Source organism: Phyllostomus hastatus, unplaced genomic scaffold, assembly GCF_019186645.2.
Source record: "Phyllostomus hastatus isolate PE091 unplaced genomic scaffold, TTU_PhHast_1.1 phas_contig_1, whole genome shotgun sequence".
Taxonomy (NCBI): domain Eukaryota; kingdom Metazoa; phylum Chordata; class Mammalia; order Chiroptera; family Phyllostomidae; genus Phyllostomus; species Phyllostomus hastatus.
In genome coordinates, this window is record NW_025333498.1 from 31,251,697 (window position 1) to 31,266,671 (window position 14,975).

Here is a 14,975-nt window from a genome sequence, read left to right on the forward strand (position 1 = left end):
AGTGGGTCTTTTCAGGGTCATCCACTTGTGGCATTACAGGGGCTAACAAGCAAATACCCGTGACCAATGTCAGAAATCAGAACTGTTCTGGGATCATGTGTTTAAGACTTTGCAAATCCTCTTTTGAAGTATATCCTCTACCAAGAAATCCTTTAGGGATGGCAGTGGCTGCTCGTCGATCTCCTTCACAGCATTGTTTTTTGTGTGCTTGTGTGTGATTTTCTTTTTAATCCTTCAGAACACACATTTCAAACTTACAGTCTCCATTATAAAACATATAAATGCGTATGGAAATGCACAAATTTGAGCTCTTAGAAAGTGCCTCTTGATCTTGTATGAAGGGAAAGAATCAGATGAGCTATTCAGTTTAGCCATATACACTTTTTCTCTTTCAGCACAACACTGAAATCTAATAATCTGTACCATTTTCTAAGTTTTACTAACTTTCATGTGCTTTTAAAAACCATGCGTGTTTCATGCCTTTTAATAGAGGACTTCAAATGTAAAACTTTGTCATTCACAGCTAATTGTACAGTGCAGTTACTGACGGTGTTTAATTTATTATCCCAATGGGGTGGCTGGGAGGGACAGGATCTCCCTTCACAGGCAAAAGGTTGTGGTATTTATATCTCAATCAAATTGAGTTTTCCCAGTAAATAGTGGGAGGGGTTAAGAGTTGCAGGCATGAACTTCATTGGCTACCTCTTTTGTTCTGTCCAATGTCACTTCTGTGCTGCTTTCCACAGGGAAGGGCAGGTATGGTGAGGTGTGGAGGGGCAGCTGGCAAGGCGAGAATGTTGCTGTGAAGATCTTCTCCTCCCGGGATGAGAAGTCCTGGTTCAGGGAAACAGAATTGTACAACACGGTGATGCTGAGGCATGAAAATATTTTAGGTAAGTACAAGGATAACTCCCCTCATTAATTTTAGCTAGAAAGAACTAATTTGCCTGCCTTTGCCCACTCTGATTTGGTGTATGTGAATTTGCTAGTCTCTCCTGAAAAAGCGATACAGGGATCTTGAGCATTTATATACTGTTTAATTTTTTTAACACCAATTTCTTGTTTAAATCTGCAGAGAAGCTAAGTTTGAAGGTTTTCTTGATGATGAAAAGAAAATTGTTATCATTCATTCCTTTTCTGCAGGTCGTAATTTAAACAGCACAAATTTGCCCCATATTGTTCACTTCCAGGCTCCATCAGTTGTTCTACTCATCCCACACCCTTTTTGAATATTTATTACTTGAATCAAACTAAGAAAGATCTTTGGACGATTTCCTAGATTTTCATAGCTCCCAGGGACATCGTAATTAAATGCACATTCCCTCAACCTAGGCATCGTTTTTAAAGCCCAGATTTACAGAGGGATTTAGCATACATTTTAATTTGGAAACTAAAAGCTTAAAAACATTTGTGAAATATGTGAAGAGCTCAGTGAAATATGGCTATGGAAGTATAAAGGGTGAGAATATTCCTTGTGTCCTTGGCTTATGTGTTTTTGAAAAATTTTTGTAAATGTGTTTATACTAATAAATCTATGATGAATGCTGCCTGGAGTGGTTTTTGTTGGTGGGTATAAACTTTGTATAGAATCTGACCTGTATAAGATAGTGTTGGCCACTTCATGGCTATTGGATTAGGTTTGGCATATAGAAAGCTGTTGCCAGGATTTATTTCTATTCCTGCAGATTCCTGTCAATGATGGACAGCATGTGTAACAGTGGTCCTATTGCCTGTGATGTTGTAGCTATGAAAACGTTGTAGCACAACCCATGTCTCGTTTTTTTGTGATGATGCTGATGTAAACAAGCCTACTGTGTTGCCAGTTGTATAAGAGTATAGTGCATGCTGTTATATACAGTAGGTAATACTTGATAATGAGGATTTACTGTACTTTTACCATTATTTTAGTATACTTTTTCTGTATTTATAAAAAGTTCACTGTAAAATAGTATTACTCAAGCAGCAACCTCATATTTCTTGCATTTACAGTGTCTTTTGATTGCATCATTTTCTTTTGTGCTTGATTTATTGTCATGTTTTCCTATAAATTTAGTGTGGCCTGAGTGTGCAGTGTTTATAAAGTCCGCAGTAGTGCACAGCAGTGTTCTAGGTCGTCACACTCACTGTCATTTCACTCATTCCCTGACTCACCTAGAGGAAATTTGCAGTTCTGCAAGCTTCTTTTGTGGTAGGCACCCTATACAGGTGTGCTGTATTTTATCTTTTACACCCATTTTTACTGTACCTGTTCTGTGTTTGGCTGTGTTTAAATACACAAATACTGTTGTGTTACAGTTGGCCATAGTATTCAGTAGAGTAATGTGCCGTACAGGGCGATGGCGTAGGAGCAAGAGGCTGTGCTGTGTAGCCTAGGTGTGGAGCCCTCCGTGCCATCTTAGTGCATTCTGTGATGTTTGCACAAGAAAATTCCCTAATAAGACATTTCTCAGGATGCATCCCCATCATTAAGTGGTGTGTGGCTGTACTGCCAGTTTAGTGTTAAACCCGAGTCAGGTTGTCTGCACATAATGGTCTGACAGTTGTCCAAAAGCTTTGCTTCCACAGTGTGGTGGTATGTTCCATCTCAGAAGGCTCTGTCTCTGCTGTTGATTATTTTCCCTTCCTCTTCCCTTTGGGCCCTAGCCATCACCTAATCCTCCTCACTTGGATTGTCGCTCTTGGTCTCCCCTTTCCAGTCCATCTCTCTGCAATGTTATCTTCCATTGGGGAGCTGAGATACTTGTGCTCAAATTGTCTTTTGGGCTGTCACATTGCTTGCAACAATTGTGACTTCTGGACCTGGCATGCTAGACTTCCTATTTTGGGGTCCAAGGAGTCTCTGAAGCATCCTGTACAAATATACCCACATGCAGCCGCTGCTGATATTTGCTCTTCCTTGGGATTGCCACGAACATCTATGTATCTGTACCTTTGTTCATATTGTTCTTGATTACCTACTATACCTGTCCCACCCTCCAGCCCAGCCACCTTTTCTTTCATTCAGACATCCCAGTTCCCTTTCAGTCTCTCCCAAGAGAGTTAACTGCGCTTTCCTGCACTCCCCACTCTGTACCTCTGCTGTTACTCTCACCACATAGTGCCTAGTGTTGCAGCTGGATGTCTGTGTGTAATAACAATAACAATGACAATGACAATAATAATGACTAGTTACCATGCAGTAAGCAGTGATTTAGGTGCATTTTCTCACTTACTCTTTATCGTAGCCATAAGAGGGTAGGTGCGCTTGTTTCCCAGTCTTAACTGCTAAGGTAAGTGAGGTACATAGAGGTACATCACCCAGCAGATTGAATAATAGGGCTGAGAATCACACTGGACTATCTAACTCTTAACCACAGTTCTGTACCCTACACTGTAGTTGGCTAGATGTTCATATACAGTAGTAGTCGAGTTGCTTCTTAGTCTGGAGTCAGGGTACAAGGTGAAAATTCATCAGCAGTCAGAATTACCCTTCAGTGTCCCAGTTTTTCCTCTGAAACTGGAACAGATTGAAGTTATGTAACAGATAAAGCATTGGCTGTATTAGAAGCTGTGAGGTCCAAGAAGCACTTGAGCTTTAAATGTTAGAATTACTCTTATGGGCAGATGCGCATATGCTAAGAAGCATGGGGGTCTGAGACTCACTGAGGGAACTGCATATTCAGGCATCCCTCTCATTCTCATGGGTTCACAGGCTCATTGAGCAAAGTGCTTTGGGTATCACTGTGCCATGAAAATAGTTCCTTTATCCATGCACTTAACTTAAATGACCTGTGATACCACTCCATTGTACAGTGCAAGGAGGACAGGAATTATTTCCATTGTTTTTGCTTTCATGTTCAGTACTGAGTACAGCATACTACACATGGTAGGTGCTTAGTAAATATTTATTAGATTGGATTGAATCACAAGGGGAATTTGAAATTCACTTTGCAATATGATTCATGTGAGAGAAGTTAGGTTTCCTTAGTGTGATCACAGAGGGCAAAACATCGTCTGTTTCTTATTGCCAGTGATCCACAGAAATTCTGAATTCATGAGCTGTTTCTCCCCTCGTCATAACTACAGCCAGTGGATTGATTATACTGTGTAGTCTTCTTAATTGAGAAAGCTTGTAGGAACAATGTTTTTTGTTAAACTTCTTGCCCTACTTTACCAGTTTTCTGGAAGGAGAGACTTTTAAGACTTTCTGTGATCATTTTCTTCTCCATTAAAAGAACATACTGTGTTTTGGCCCTGGCTGGCATAGCTCAGTCGATTGAGCACGGGCTGTGAACCAAAGTGTCGCAGGTTCTTCGATTCCCAGTCAGGGCACATGCCTGGGTTGCAGGCCATGGCCCCCAGCAACTGCACATTGATGTTTTTCTCTCTCTCTTTCTCCCTCCCTTCCCTCTCTAAAAATAAATAAATAAAATCTTAAAATAAAAAGAACATTGTGTTTTGAATATCAGATCATGATCCTGTCACCCTTGAGTGTTGCTAATTCTAGCCACCATAATACATAATTAAATTGTACACACAAATACATAAACACATACACATATATAAACATGTATGTGTATAGAACTCTGGGCCCTCATTGTTCATCCTTCTAAATAAGCTTGTAAAACTGTCTTTCAAATGGACTAGTTTGGACTTCAGCCCTTCCTTTTGCTGTGCCTGGTGTAGAGCCAACGGATAAGTGATTAACGGGAGGCTCTGTTGTGTCAGGGCAGAAAGAGTGGTCTGGAAATTTGGGAAATGGTGTCTCCTCTTACACTGTGTGACTCTGGGCCAAAGTTGTGTTTCTGCATATTCTTTTCTCCATTGCTAAAATCAAAGAGGTTGAGAATTTTACTCCAAAGTCTTATCTTACACTCTTTAAAAAATTGTCAAGTATACATAACATGAAATATACATTTTAACCATATTCAGTGTACAGCTCAGTGTAACAAAGGGGACAGTCACCTACAAAGTTTTCATCAGATTGTCAGCTGATTTCTCAAAAGAAATCTTACAGGCAAGAAGGGGCTGGAAAGAAGTATTCCAAGTCATGAAAGACAAGGACCTATATCTCAGACTACTCTATCCAGCAAAGCTTTCATTTAGAATAGGACAGATAAAGTGCTTCTCAGATAAGGTCAAGTTAAAGGAGTTCATCATCACCAAGCCCTTATTATATGAAATGTTTTTTTAGGAAGAGATTTTTAATCTTTAATAGAGAAGACATTATAAATAGGGACAGTGGCTGCTTGGTCATGCTCATGCCCATTATTTTAAAAGAAAAGTTTGCATTAGAAGTACTATAAAGTAAATTTGGAGAAGGGACTTGTCTAAGAAAAAGAAGATAAAAAATACGAACAGTAAAAAGACAGCACACTCACAGTTATTAATAACCACACCTAAAACAAAAGCAAACTAAGCAAACAACTAGAACAGGAACAGAACCACAGAAATGCAGATCACATGGAGGGTTAGCAACAGGGGAGTGGGAGGAAGAGAGAGGGGGAAAAGGTACAGAGAATAAGTAGCATAGATGGTAGGGAGAAAATAGACAGGGGGAGGGCAAGAATAGTATGGGAAATGTAGAAGCTAAAGAACTTATGACACATGGATATGAACTAAAGGAGGGGAATGTGGGTGGGAGAGGGTATGCAGGGTTGAGGGGAGTGAAGGGGGAAATGGGACAACTGTAATAGCATAATCAATAAAATATATTAACAAAATTGTCAAGTGTACATAATGTGAAATTTACATTTTAACTATATTCAGTGTACAGCTTGGTATAACAAAGTATGTTCACATCTGTAACCAATCACCACCCTCCATCTCCAGAACCCTCTCATACTCTTAAAAGGCACTGCCCAACATTGTAATCAATCAGTTTATGGAGATCAATGGGAAGTAAAGGAAACTACCCACAAGAGAGGTAAAGTTACAAAATTGTTGTGGTTTTAATTGAACCCCAGGCTATTTAAAATATTATAATAACCAACTGTCCTGGAACACTACATGTTAGGTATCGTATGAAATGTTTTGTATCTAATAACTCCTCTATTGTCACAATAACCCTTTATAAAATATATGCTGATGTCCTTGTCCTATAAATGAGGACACCAAGATGGAGATTTTATGTGACCTATGCAAGATCATGCAGCTGGGGAATTGTGGAGACAGCGTGGGAACCCAGTAGTTCAACTCTGGAGCCAACACTCAACCACCATGCCCCACTGTGTGGGGCCACAGTCCCTAGCCGGCAGAGCTGCGCAGCGCCTGCTTCCTGGGAGAGTCCCCAGTCAGAGGCTCCCAAGGGACTTGGATTACTGCACTTAAGATTTGGGGGGTTTTTGTTTAGCTTTTGAGGAGCTTGGGAGGATGACTGGCTGTTTAATAAAAGGCTTTTCTCCTGTTCACTTTCTCTTGCTGTTCTGAACATACCCAGTGGCTGTGCCAGAGTTCCAACTTATAGGCATCTGTTCAACCTCCACAAACAGTAGAGCTCCTTGACTTACAGTGCAAATATCTTATAACACATGCTCTAGCATTTTGCAGAAAATGTAGTAATATGATTCACACCTGAAAAATTGTTTGTTTGTTTTTTTTTACTGGTGATTTTTTTCTTTTAAATATACAAGAATTTTTTTTTATTCACTTTTAGAGAGGGAAGGGAGGGAGAGAGATAGAGAGAGAGAGAGAGAAACATCAATGTGCGGTTGCTGGGGGTTATGGCCTGCAACCCAAGCATGTACCCTGGCTGGGAATCGAACCTGCGACACTTTGGTTCGCAGCCCGCGCTCAATCCACTGAGCTACGCCAGCCAGGGCTGAAAAATAGTTTTATAAAAAATCTTGCTTATTTAAAGATTATTTTCCTGAAGTTATATAGAGCAGTGATTGTCAACTTTTTTCATCATGGCACATATAAACTAATTACTAAAATTCTGCAGCATACCAAATAATACATATTTTGTCAGTCTGACCAAAAATAGGTGTAATTTTGATGGATTTACAGAGCCAGTAATAATAATAGTAATTACTTACCCTTATTGCTCCAACGTGACTTTAAAAAAATCAGGTGCCTATATTTGTATACAAGGATTTCTAGTACCAAGAATTAACCAATCAGATGCAACCTTATATGATTTAAGATGGCATTTACACCATATGGCTATTGTTGTGTTGGGTGTTGTTATTTTTTTATTTGACAATCTAAAGGAAAAGAGGTCAGTGTTCCTGACTAAATAGTCAGGTATTGCATGTTTTAAAAATTCTTACAGAAGCCCTGGCCAGTGTGGTTGAGTTAGAGGATCCTCCTGTAAACCAAAAGGCTGTGGGTTTGATTCCTGGTCAGTGTGGTTAAGTTGGTTAGAGGATCCTCCTGTAAACCAAAAGGCTGTGGGTTTGATTCCTGGTCAGTGTGGTTAAGTTGGTTAGAGGATCCTCCTGTAAACCAAAAGACTGTGGGTTTGATTCCTAGTCAGTGTACAGGCCTAGGTTGTGGGTTTGATTCCTACCCTCAGTGCATGTAGGGGATAGGCAACCAATCAATGTTTCTCTTCCTGTCTCTTTTGCGTACTCTCTTTCTCCTTTGTGTGCTTTCTCTCTCTCCCTTTCTGTCTCTTTGGAATCAATAAATATATCCTCAAGTGAGGATTAAAAAATTGTTATAACTATTAAATAAGTGAATAAATAAATAAACAAACAAATAAATAAAATTCTTGCAGCACACAGGTTGAAAATTGCTGGTCTAGCCCATAATTAATGGAACAGACAAATCCTTTTTTAAGACCTAGAGGGTTTAGGGAAGGTAAGAGAATAAAAATTTGTTATTTATTTTTTTTAATCAAAGGTTGTACTCTCTCTGGCAGAGAATTCAGTAGAGGCTATATAAGTATACAGCAGTAACTTAATTTCTTTTGAGTGGTGCTTTTATATTTTGGGGTATTTAGTTTTGAGAAAGTCATTAAAGATTAATATTTGATTTAAAATGGCCAAGCAGGAACATTTCCTTGAGTAAGAACTATTAACGTTTACACATTTTGATTCACATTATGGTCAGCTAAGGGCTTCGGGAGAAACTGCTTTGTGGAGACAAAGACAGACTGGAGAGTGAGAGACTAAGTCCGGCTCGGGGAACTGTTCCAGAGGAAGAGGGAGAAAGGGGTAGGCAATCAAAGTGTAGAAATGTTCCTCAGTTCACTTCACAGATGTTTCAGGGATACAAATGTCAATTTGTCTTTCTCTGAGTAGAAGTCAGCCTGTTTGGGGCTAAGAGTATGTGTTGTAGGGTTAGACTGCCAGGGACCATTACTGACCTTAATGTCAGGGACGTAATCTACGTACTTCATGCATGAAGGATTGCATGTGAAGTGCTTGGTGCATTGTTTGCACTCAGTACTTATTACATATAATATACATTAAAAACACAAGAGTACTTTTCTAGCACTATTCTTCCTCTATGGTAATATATGGAAGAATATTGTTATATAATATATAGAGAAAAGTAAAGCCAGCAAAGTGCTTCTATAGCAAAAAGGACAAGCATGCATATCTCATTGTATTCCTTAGGTTAGGAAGTGCCTCTACTTCTGTAGTTCCTTCAGTTTGCTCAGAAGTTCCCAAAAAATATCTGGAAAAATTTCTCCCTACCTCTTTATCTGTATCTGTCGATATTTCACTTCTCTTCAAGACCAGTTGTCACATCGTGATCAAAGCCTACTATAACATCTGGTACAATAACTATCTGCCCTTTGCAGATATGTATTACAATACTTTTCATATTATGTTGTCATTTTTTTCTTTGTATGTGTGTCGTCTTTTCTAGCTAACAAACACTGTCGTCTTGGTTTTCCTGTGTGACTGACAAAGAGCATCATAGATGCTTGTTGTATTTCATTAGTTCCTTTTTTTATTTGATGAATCTGTCAATCATTTAACATAAACTGACCTTTTTATTTTACAGTTGAGCAGAGAGACCCCAAAGAGCCTAAATGAGCTGTTGATATTACACAGCAAATCACAGGCAGAGTCAGGACTAGAACATGGACGTTTAGGTTCCAGGGTTCTTTTCTTTTTGAGTAGTCAATGAAGGATCTGTGCTGGGAAAATCAGTGTAATGAAAGGTTTGACACTACCATTATGGGTAAGCACAAAAATATTATTCCTATTTGAATCTTAATGCCATGTAAAATGTTTTTTTAAAAGATATTTTACCATGGAAATGAATATGAAATTTTCCTATTCAGTAGCAGTACCCTTTTAAGGAATAGATACTATTGTTTTTCTTTGTTGATGCTTTTGTAAACCTTTCATGGCAGTCAGTTAGTTTAATTATTTTTTTGTTACAGAGGATGCCTATTGCATGGGTCACTATTTCTGGATAGTGAAAGTTTTGTGGAATTATCACATGTCAATTATGTTCTTGCTCTCTCCAGGTTTCATTGCTTCAGACATGACGTCAAGACACTCCAGTACCCAGCTGTGGTTAATCACACATTATCATGAAATGGGATCGTTGTACGACTATCTTCAGCTTACTACCCTGGATACAGTTAGCTGCCTGCGAATAGTGCTGTCCATAGCTAGTGGTCTTGCACATTTGCACATAGAGATATTTGGGACCCAAGGGAAACCAGCCATTGCTCACCGAGATTTAAAAAGCAAAAATATCCTGGTTAAGAAGAATGGACAGTGTTGCATAGCAGATTTGGGTAAATTTTTACAAATATTTTTTAATTACTGTTTTTACTTCGTTGTATTACTTTGTTAACAAGGTTGCCTCCTTTCCCTCCCAACAGTGTTGCTGTGAAAAATTTCAAGCATGCAGACAAAATGCAAGAACTCCACAGTGAACAACTGTGTCCTAATAGCCCAGATTCTCCCATTAATATTTTATTGTTCTTAAGCTTTATCACATATCTATCCCCCATTCATGAATCCTTCTTAATCTTTGATACATTTCAATGTAAATTACAGACAGAAGAGCTCTCCCCTCTGACAACTTCAGCATGTGTACCACTATATCATTCACTAGAGTTCATTATTTGTTTTTTTTTCTTTATAGGTAAAATTTAAATTTCCTGGGAAATGCACAAATCTTAAGTATACATTCTCAGAGTTTGACAAATGCTGTAAAATCCAAATCTGTATTGAGACACAGCCTTTCCCATTATCCTAGACCATTGCCTCCTGCTCCGCAGCCTGTCCATGCCAGCCCACCCTCAGAGGTGACCCTACTGTTGCATTCTGATTTCACAACCCTTTACACAAAGTAGACACACATAGGTAGCATATTGAATGAGTTTGTCTTAAACATAGTTCTAAAGTTGTTAATCTGTAACCATAGCAGGATTATCAATTGAGAAAGGGGGAAAAAAAATCCCCAAACTAATTTACCATTTGCCTTGCTAGGATATGTCATTCTTACGGTGTTAAAGGGTAACACTCAGTATAGCCTGAATTGCATTATAAACACAATTATTTTTATTTATAGTGACATTGTATGTAAAGCCATATTCATCCTAGGCCCATGAAATACTGGCTGAATAATTATGTTAATGAGAACTGACTTGTCATATTGGTTATTCATTTTACTGGAATATAGACACTCCTCACTCTACTTGATTAAAAATGGTTTCTATCCATATCATTGTAGTTATTGTTAGACTGGTAAAGGCATAGACAGTATTATATAAATGACAAAATTATTTTTGTTTATTCTTAAACACAAGGCATTTGACATGGCAGGAAAATTGATTTCTTTTGAATCCCTTTAAAGTCTTTTTTTTCATGATGAGAAATCATTTTATAATGTTTTCCAAGTATGAAAAGAAAACTCTTTAGGCTAGCACCGAAAGGTGCGGCCCTAATGGTGTCTGTGGACAGTTTTAGTTGTGGTGTAGAAGACGTTTATGGTTGGGCCATGGCTTTGGAACTAGGGTAACCTGGATTTCCTCATTATTCACCCTGTATTTCTCTGAAGGTGTTTTTCATCCATCTGTCTACATGCCCTAAGAGCTGGCCTGCTCACACTCCATGCAGAGGTGGGCAGCTTAGCAAGGGGGACCCCAGTGTTTGATGCTGTGCACTGTACGTGGAAACTTGCATAACAGTGTGCCTATGTACTGTTCAAGTACTAAATCAGTTATGTCTACCTCACAGGGCTCTGATGAGATTCAGGAATTATTATAAACGCTTGGGAAATAATAAGTATTTAAATGGTAGCTGTTGTTACAGTTCAGTGAAGTAAGGAAGATGGACAAGTTGACATTGGTTTATGAGACCTGATGGGGAGGCAGTGCAAGGAGTTTTGCAGTAAGTTTACGTAGTTAATTCTTCAGCTGATTCCTTTGGGTGGATCCATGCAGAACCCTGTGCGAAGGGGCCATTGTGCAGGGGAGTAGATCCACAGTACGGGACATAGCGCCCGTAAGACCACCCTTTGTATATAATTTTTACTTTATACCCAGAAATTAAGGGTTGCTTGTTAGAAATCATGCTCTACTAATACTGTAAAATACCAGTATTCTAGTACAAATACTAATTTTCTATTTATTTTTCTAACTACTATGCAAATATCTGAAAGTATAGAAAGTTTGAAAGGAAAGTATAATCACCATTCATATCCATAACATCGAGATTTGACAACTGTTTAAAATTTTGCCATATTTTGTTTATCTCTATGGCTGTGTATGTATTTGCTAATTGATTTAAGAGTAAGTTGCAGACAACACATCATTACTCCCAGTACTTCAGAATGCGTTCCCCAAACACTTTAAAGTATATCTCTTGCATCGTCACAATATATATCACACCTAAAAGTTAATAGTTCTTTAATATCATTTAATATTCATTTTCATATTTTTCCAGTTTTTTCAAACAAGAAGTTCAGGCATGGTTCACACATTGATTTGCTTTGTCTTTTTAATTTAGTTTAATAATTATCTATCAATGGATAAGAAATCACCTGTAAAACTTAGCCGCTTAAAGCAATATAGTCAGTCAGTGTCTCACGCAGTCCCACGAGGGAAGACTCGGAATAACTTAGCTCCAGGGTTCTGGCTCAGGGTCTCACGGGTGTAATGGTCAAGCTGTCTGTTGGGGCTGCAGGCATCCGAGGACTGGGTCGGGGCTGGAGGAACTTCTGAGGCGGCTCGCTCCAGGGCTGTGACGGGAGGTCTCAGTTTCTTGCCATGTGGATCTCCCCACAGGGCTGCTTTAGTGTTCTTGTAACCTGGTGAGTGAACCGAGAGAGAATCGGGGAGCCATTATGCTTTGTATGTCCTAATTTTGAAGATATACACACATTTCTGCCATATTCTGCTTGATAGTCCAGCCCACGCTCAAGGTGTGGGGAATTGAGCTTCATCTCTTGACGGGAGAAGTTTCAAAAAATCTGTGGACTTATTTTTAAATCAACATAGCTATTATCTCCATGCTCTATTTAAATTGCACCTTTTCGCTATCCTATTATTTTGACTCCTTGGTACTGGAAATGGTGGAGGGCATATATGATTTGGGAAATGTTCACAGTGGCCATAGAATTTTGGGGTTGATGAAAAAATAAAGGAAAGGGAACCAGTCTGATTTAGTCTAATGCAGTTGCCAGTATCTTTGCTAATTATTGAGGCTGATGTAACCCATGAGCTGTTCTCCCTGGCATTGTATAGTGTGATTATCTCACACATGCAGCGCCATGGACTGGGAGGAGAAGCATTCTCCATAGATGGCTTGAGGGATCCCCAAAGGATCATTGGGTTGTAAAGGTTTACAGGGGCTGCTTGTTCCATGTTGGCATTTTTTATTATTTTGAGTGTCACAAGAATCATTTTCAGTTGGTCTGCATGTGTATCAAAAAGTAATTCCCTTTGCAAATCTAATCCCCTGGTCTGGGAGGAGTGCCAAGTCTCTCTAATTGACTGTGGACTTCTGAAATGGGTCGTGGAATTCTGAAATGGGTCAAAACCATTTAACATGAATGTTGTGCTTTGAACTGAAGTCCAGCTTAGTGTTCTCTCCATGTGACTGTAGAGAAAGGTCCATGGGTTTGGTCAGTGTTACTGTTCAGGCGCGCAGTTCACCCTCTAGGGATGGAGCGGCCCTTTCTGTAGTGGTAAATTACCTCAAATTCTGTCTTGCAGTGTTTAAAATTTGTGTGTGTAGACTAGTGGGAGCTGTGGTGGAGCTTGAGAGTGTAATTTGCTTCTTGTTAAGCCAGTTTGAGGCTCCCATTGAAGATGTGAGCCTGTTTTTCTCTGGGCTTCAAACACCAGCCACATCTTGGTTTGGTGTATTAGTTCATTATTACCTAGAACTTTGTGTCTCAGACACTCATGTATATTTGTTCACCCAATCACCTCAGAATGTTTCTGACAACAGTCCATTTTCCTGCCCTCACAGAAGCCATCACAACGGGCATTCCGGAGATTACTCTGGGTGTAATGCAGCAGTGACCTGGGCATCACTTGGGGTTGGTTTACAATTCTTCAGCAACTCTCTCTGAGAAGGGAAGTGAGCTGATTATCACTGTTGTCCTCTCCGTTTTAGGCTTGGCAGTCATGCATTCCCAGAGCACCAATCAGCTCGACGTGGGGAACAACCCTCGTGTGGGTACCAAACGCTACATGGCCCCTGAAGTTCTAGATGAAACCATCCAGGTGGATTGTTTTGATTCTTACAAGAGAGTCGATATTTGGGCTTTTGGACTTGTCTTGTGGGAAGTGGCCAGGCGGATGGTGAGCAACGGTAGGTACCTGATCTAACGTAATACAATATTGTCCTTGTTCGAGTCCTGTTTACTCTGCTACCCTTAAAAGGGCAAAAGGACTATTTAAGTCCGCATTGTTCCTTGACTCTTACCTGCCAAGCTGTCGGCACTTATATTTAACTTATGACTGGTAGGTGAAATGCAATGGCATTGTATTTTCACTGTATAAGAGGAAATGATGGTTTGAAAAAGTAATATTTCTGATTTCAATATCCCTGGTTATATTTTGCTTGCTTGTTTGTTTTGTTGATTAGGTTCCACTTATGGGTGAGATCATTTGGTATTTGTTTTTCATCGCCTGGCTTAAGAACAAAAAAGGAGGTGGGAGGGGATAATGGGGGGAAAAGGGGGAAGGGTTTTCAGGAACATGTATAAAGGACACATGGACAAGACCAAAGAGGGGCAGGATCAAGGGTGGGAAGTGAGGATGGTGGGGCGGGGGGCGGGGGGGTGTGGTGGTGGGGAAATGGAGACAACTGTACTTGAACAACAATTAAAAGGTGGAAAGAAAGAAATGTAAGACCTTAAATAATATTTTCCACATGGTCTTATAAACAATGTCTTAATTAAACAAAATACAGAGATATTTGGAAACCATTTCCAGAATCTAACAAATAATATTTTCCTCAGTTAAGTAAACTTACCATGGTAGTCATTTCCCAGTACAGTATTTGTAAGTCATGTCATTACGTTGTACACCTTAAACTTGTACAGTGCTGCATGTCGATTACATCTCAGTAAACTCACAAGAAAGAGTATTTCTGGAAGAGACTAGTTATCCCTTGTTTTGTTCTTTTGATTGGTCCATATATCCTTTCTCCTCCCTCCCTTCTTCCCTCCCTTCCCTTCCTTCCTTCACCTGTTCTGCCTTTCCCTGTTCCCATGTTCTTTGCTCTTCTCACAAGTGAGGTTTAACATGAGAATGTTCAAGTAAATTTAAGGGTGATTCTGCTGTTTTAAATAGTTTTACTTAAGTGTAGATTATTGAGAAATGGCTCAGGTTGTACATTCAGAATTCACTCTTTTGTAAGAAACAGGCTGAAGTTTAACAGGCTGTAAGTGAAGTTCAAATACAGGAAACCTTGAATAGGTGGTTTATGCTGCTACTCTTGTAAGTTAAGTCTTGCAAAGTTGTCTCGCTTTGGCAGTTAGGGAAGCAAATGTCAGTCATTTTTACTTGAGTCCCCTACAATAAGCTCTTAACTCTTGTCTTTCATGTACCCAAATCAGTCACA

General features: G+C 39.4%; 1 protein-coding gene across 6 annotated transcripts in view; it reads left to right on the forward strand.

The window, feature by feature from the left end:
* ACVR1 (activin A receptor type 1) overlaps positions 1 to 14,975 on the forward strand; it is a 138,195-nt gene that overhangs the window by 101,497 nt on the left and 21,723 nt on the right. For all 6 annotated transcript variants that reach the window (XM_045861666.1, XM_045816601.1, XM_045861618.1 and 3 more), the window contains 3 exons: positions 747 to 893; positions 9,410 to 9,685; positions 13,521 to 13,718. In XM_045861666.1, coding sequence (XP_045717622.1) covers positions 747 to 893; positions 9,410 to 9,685; positions 13,521 to 13,718 — 621 coding nt within the window. The remainder of the gene's footprint in view (positions 1 to 746; positions 894 to 9,409; positions 9,686 to 13,520; positions 13,719 to 14,975) is intronic.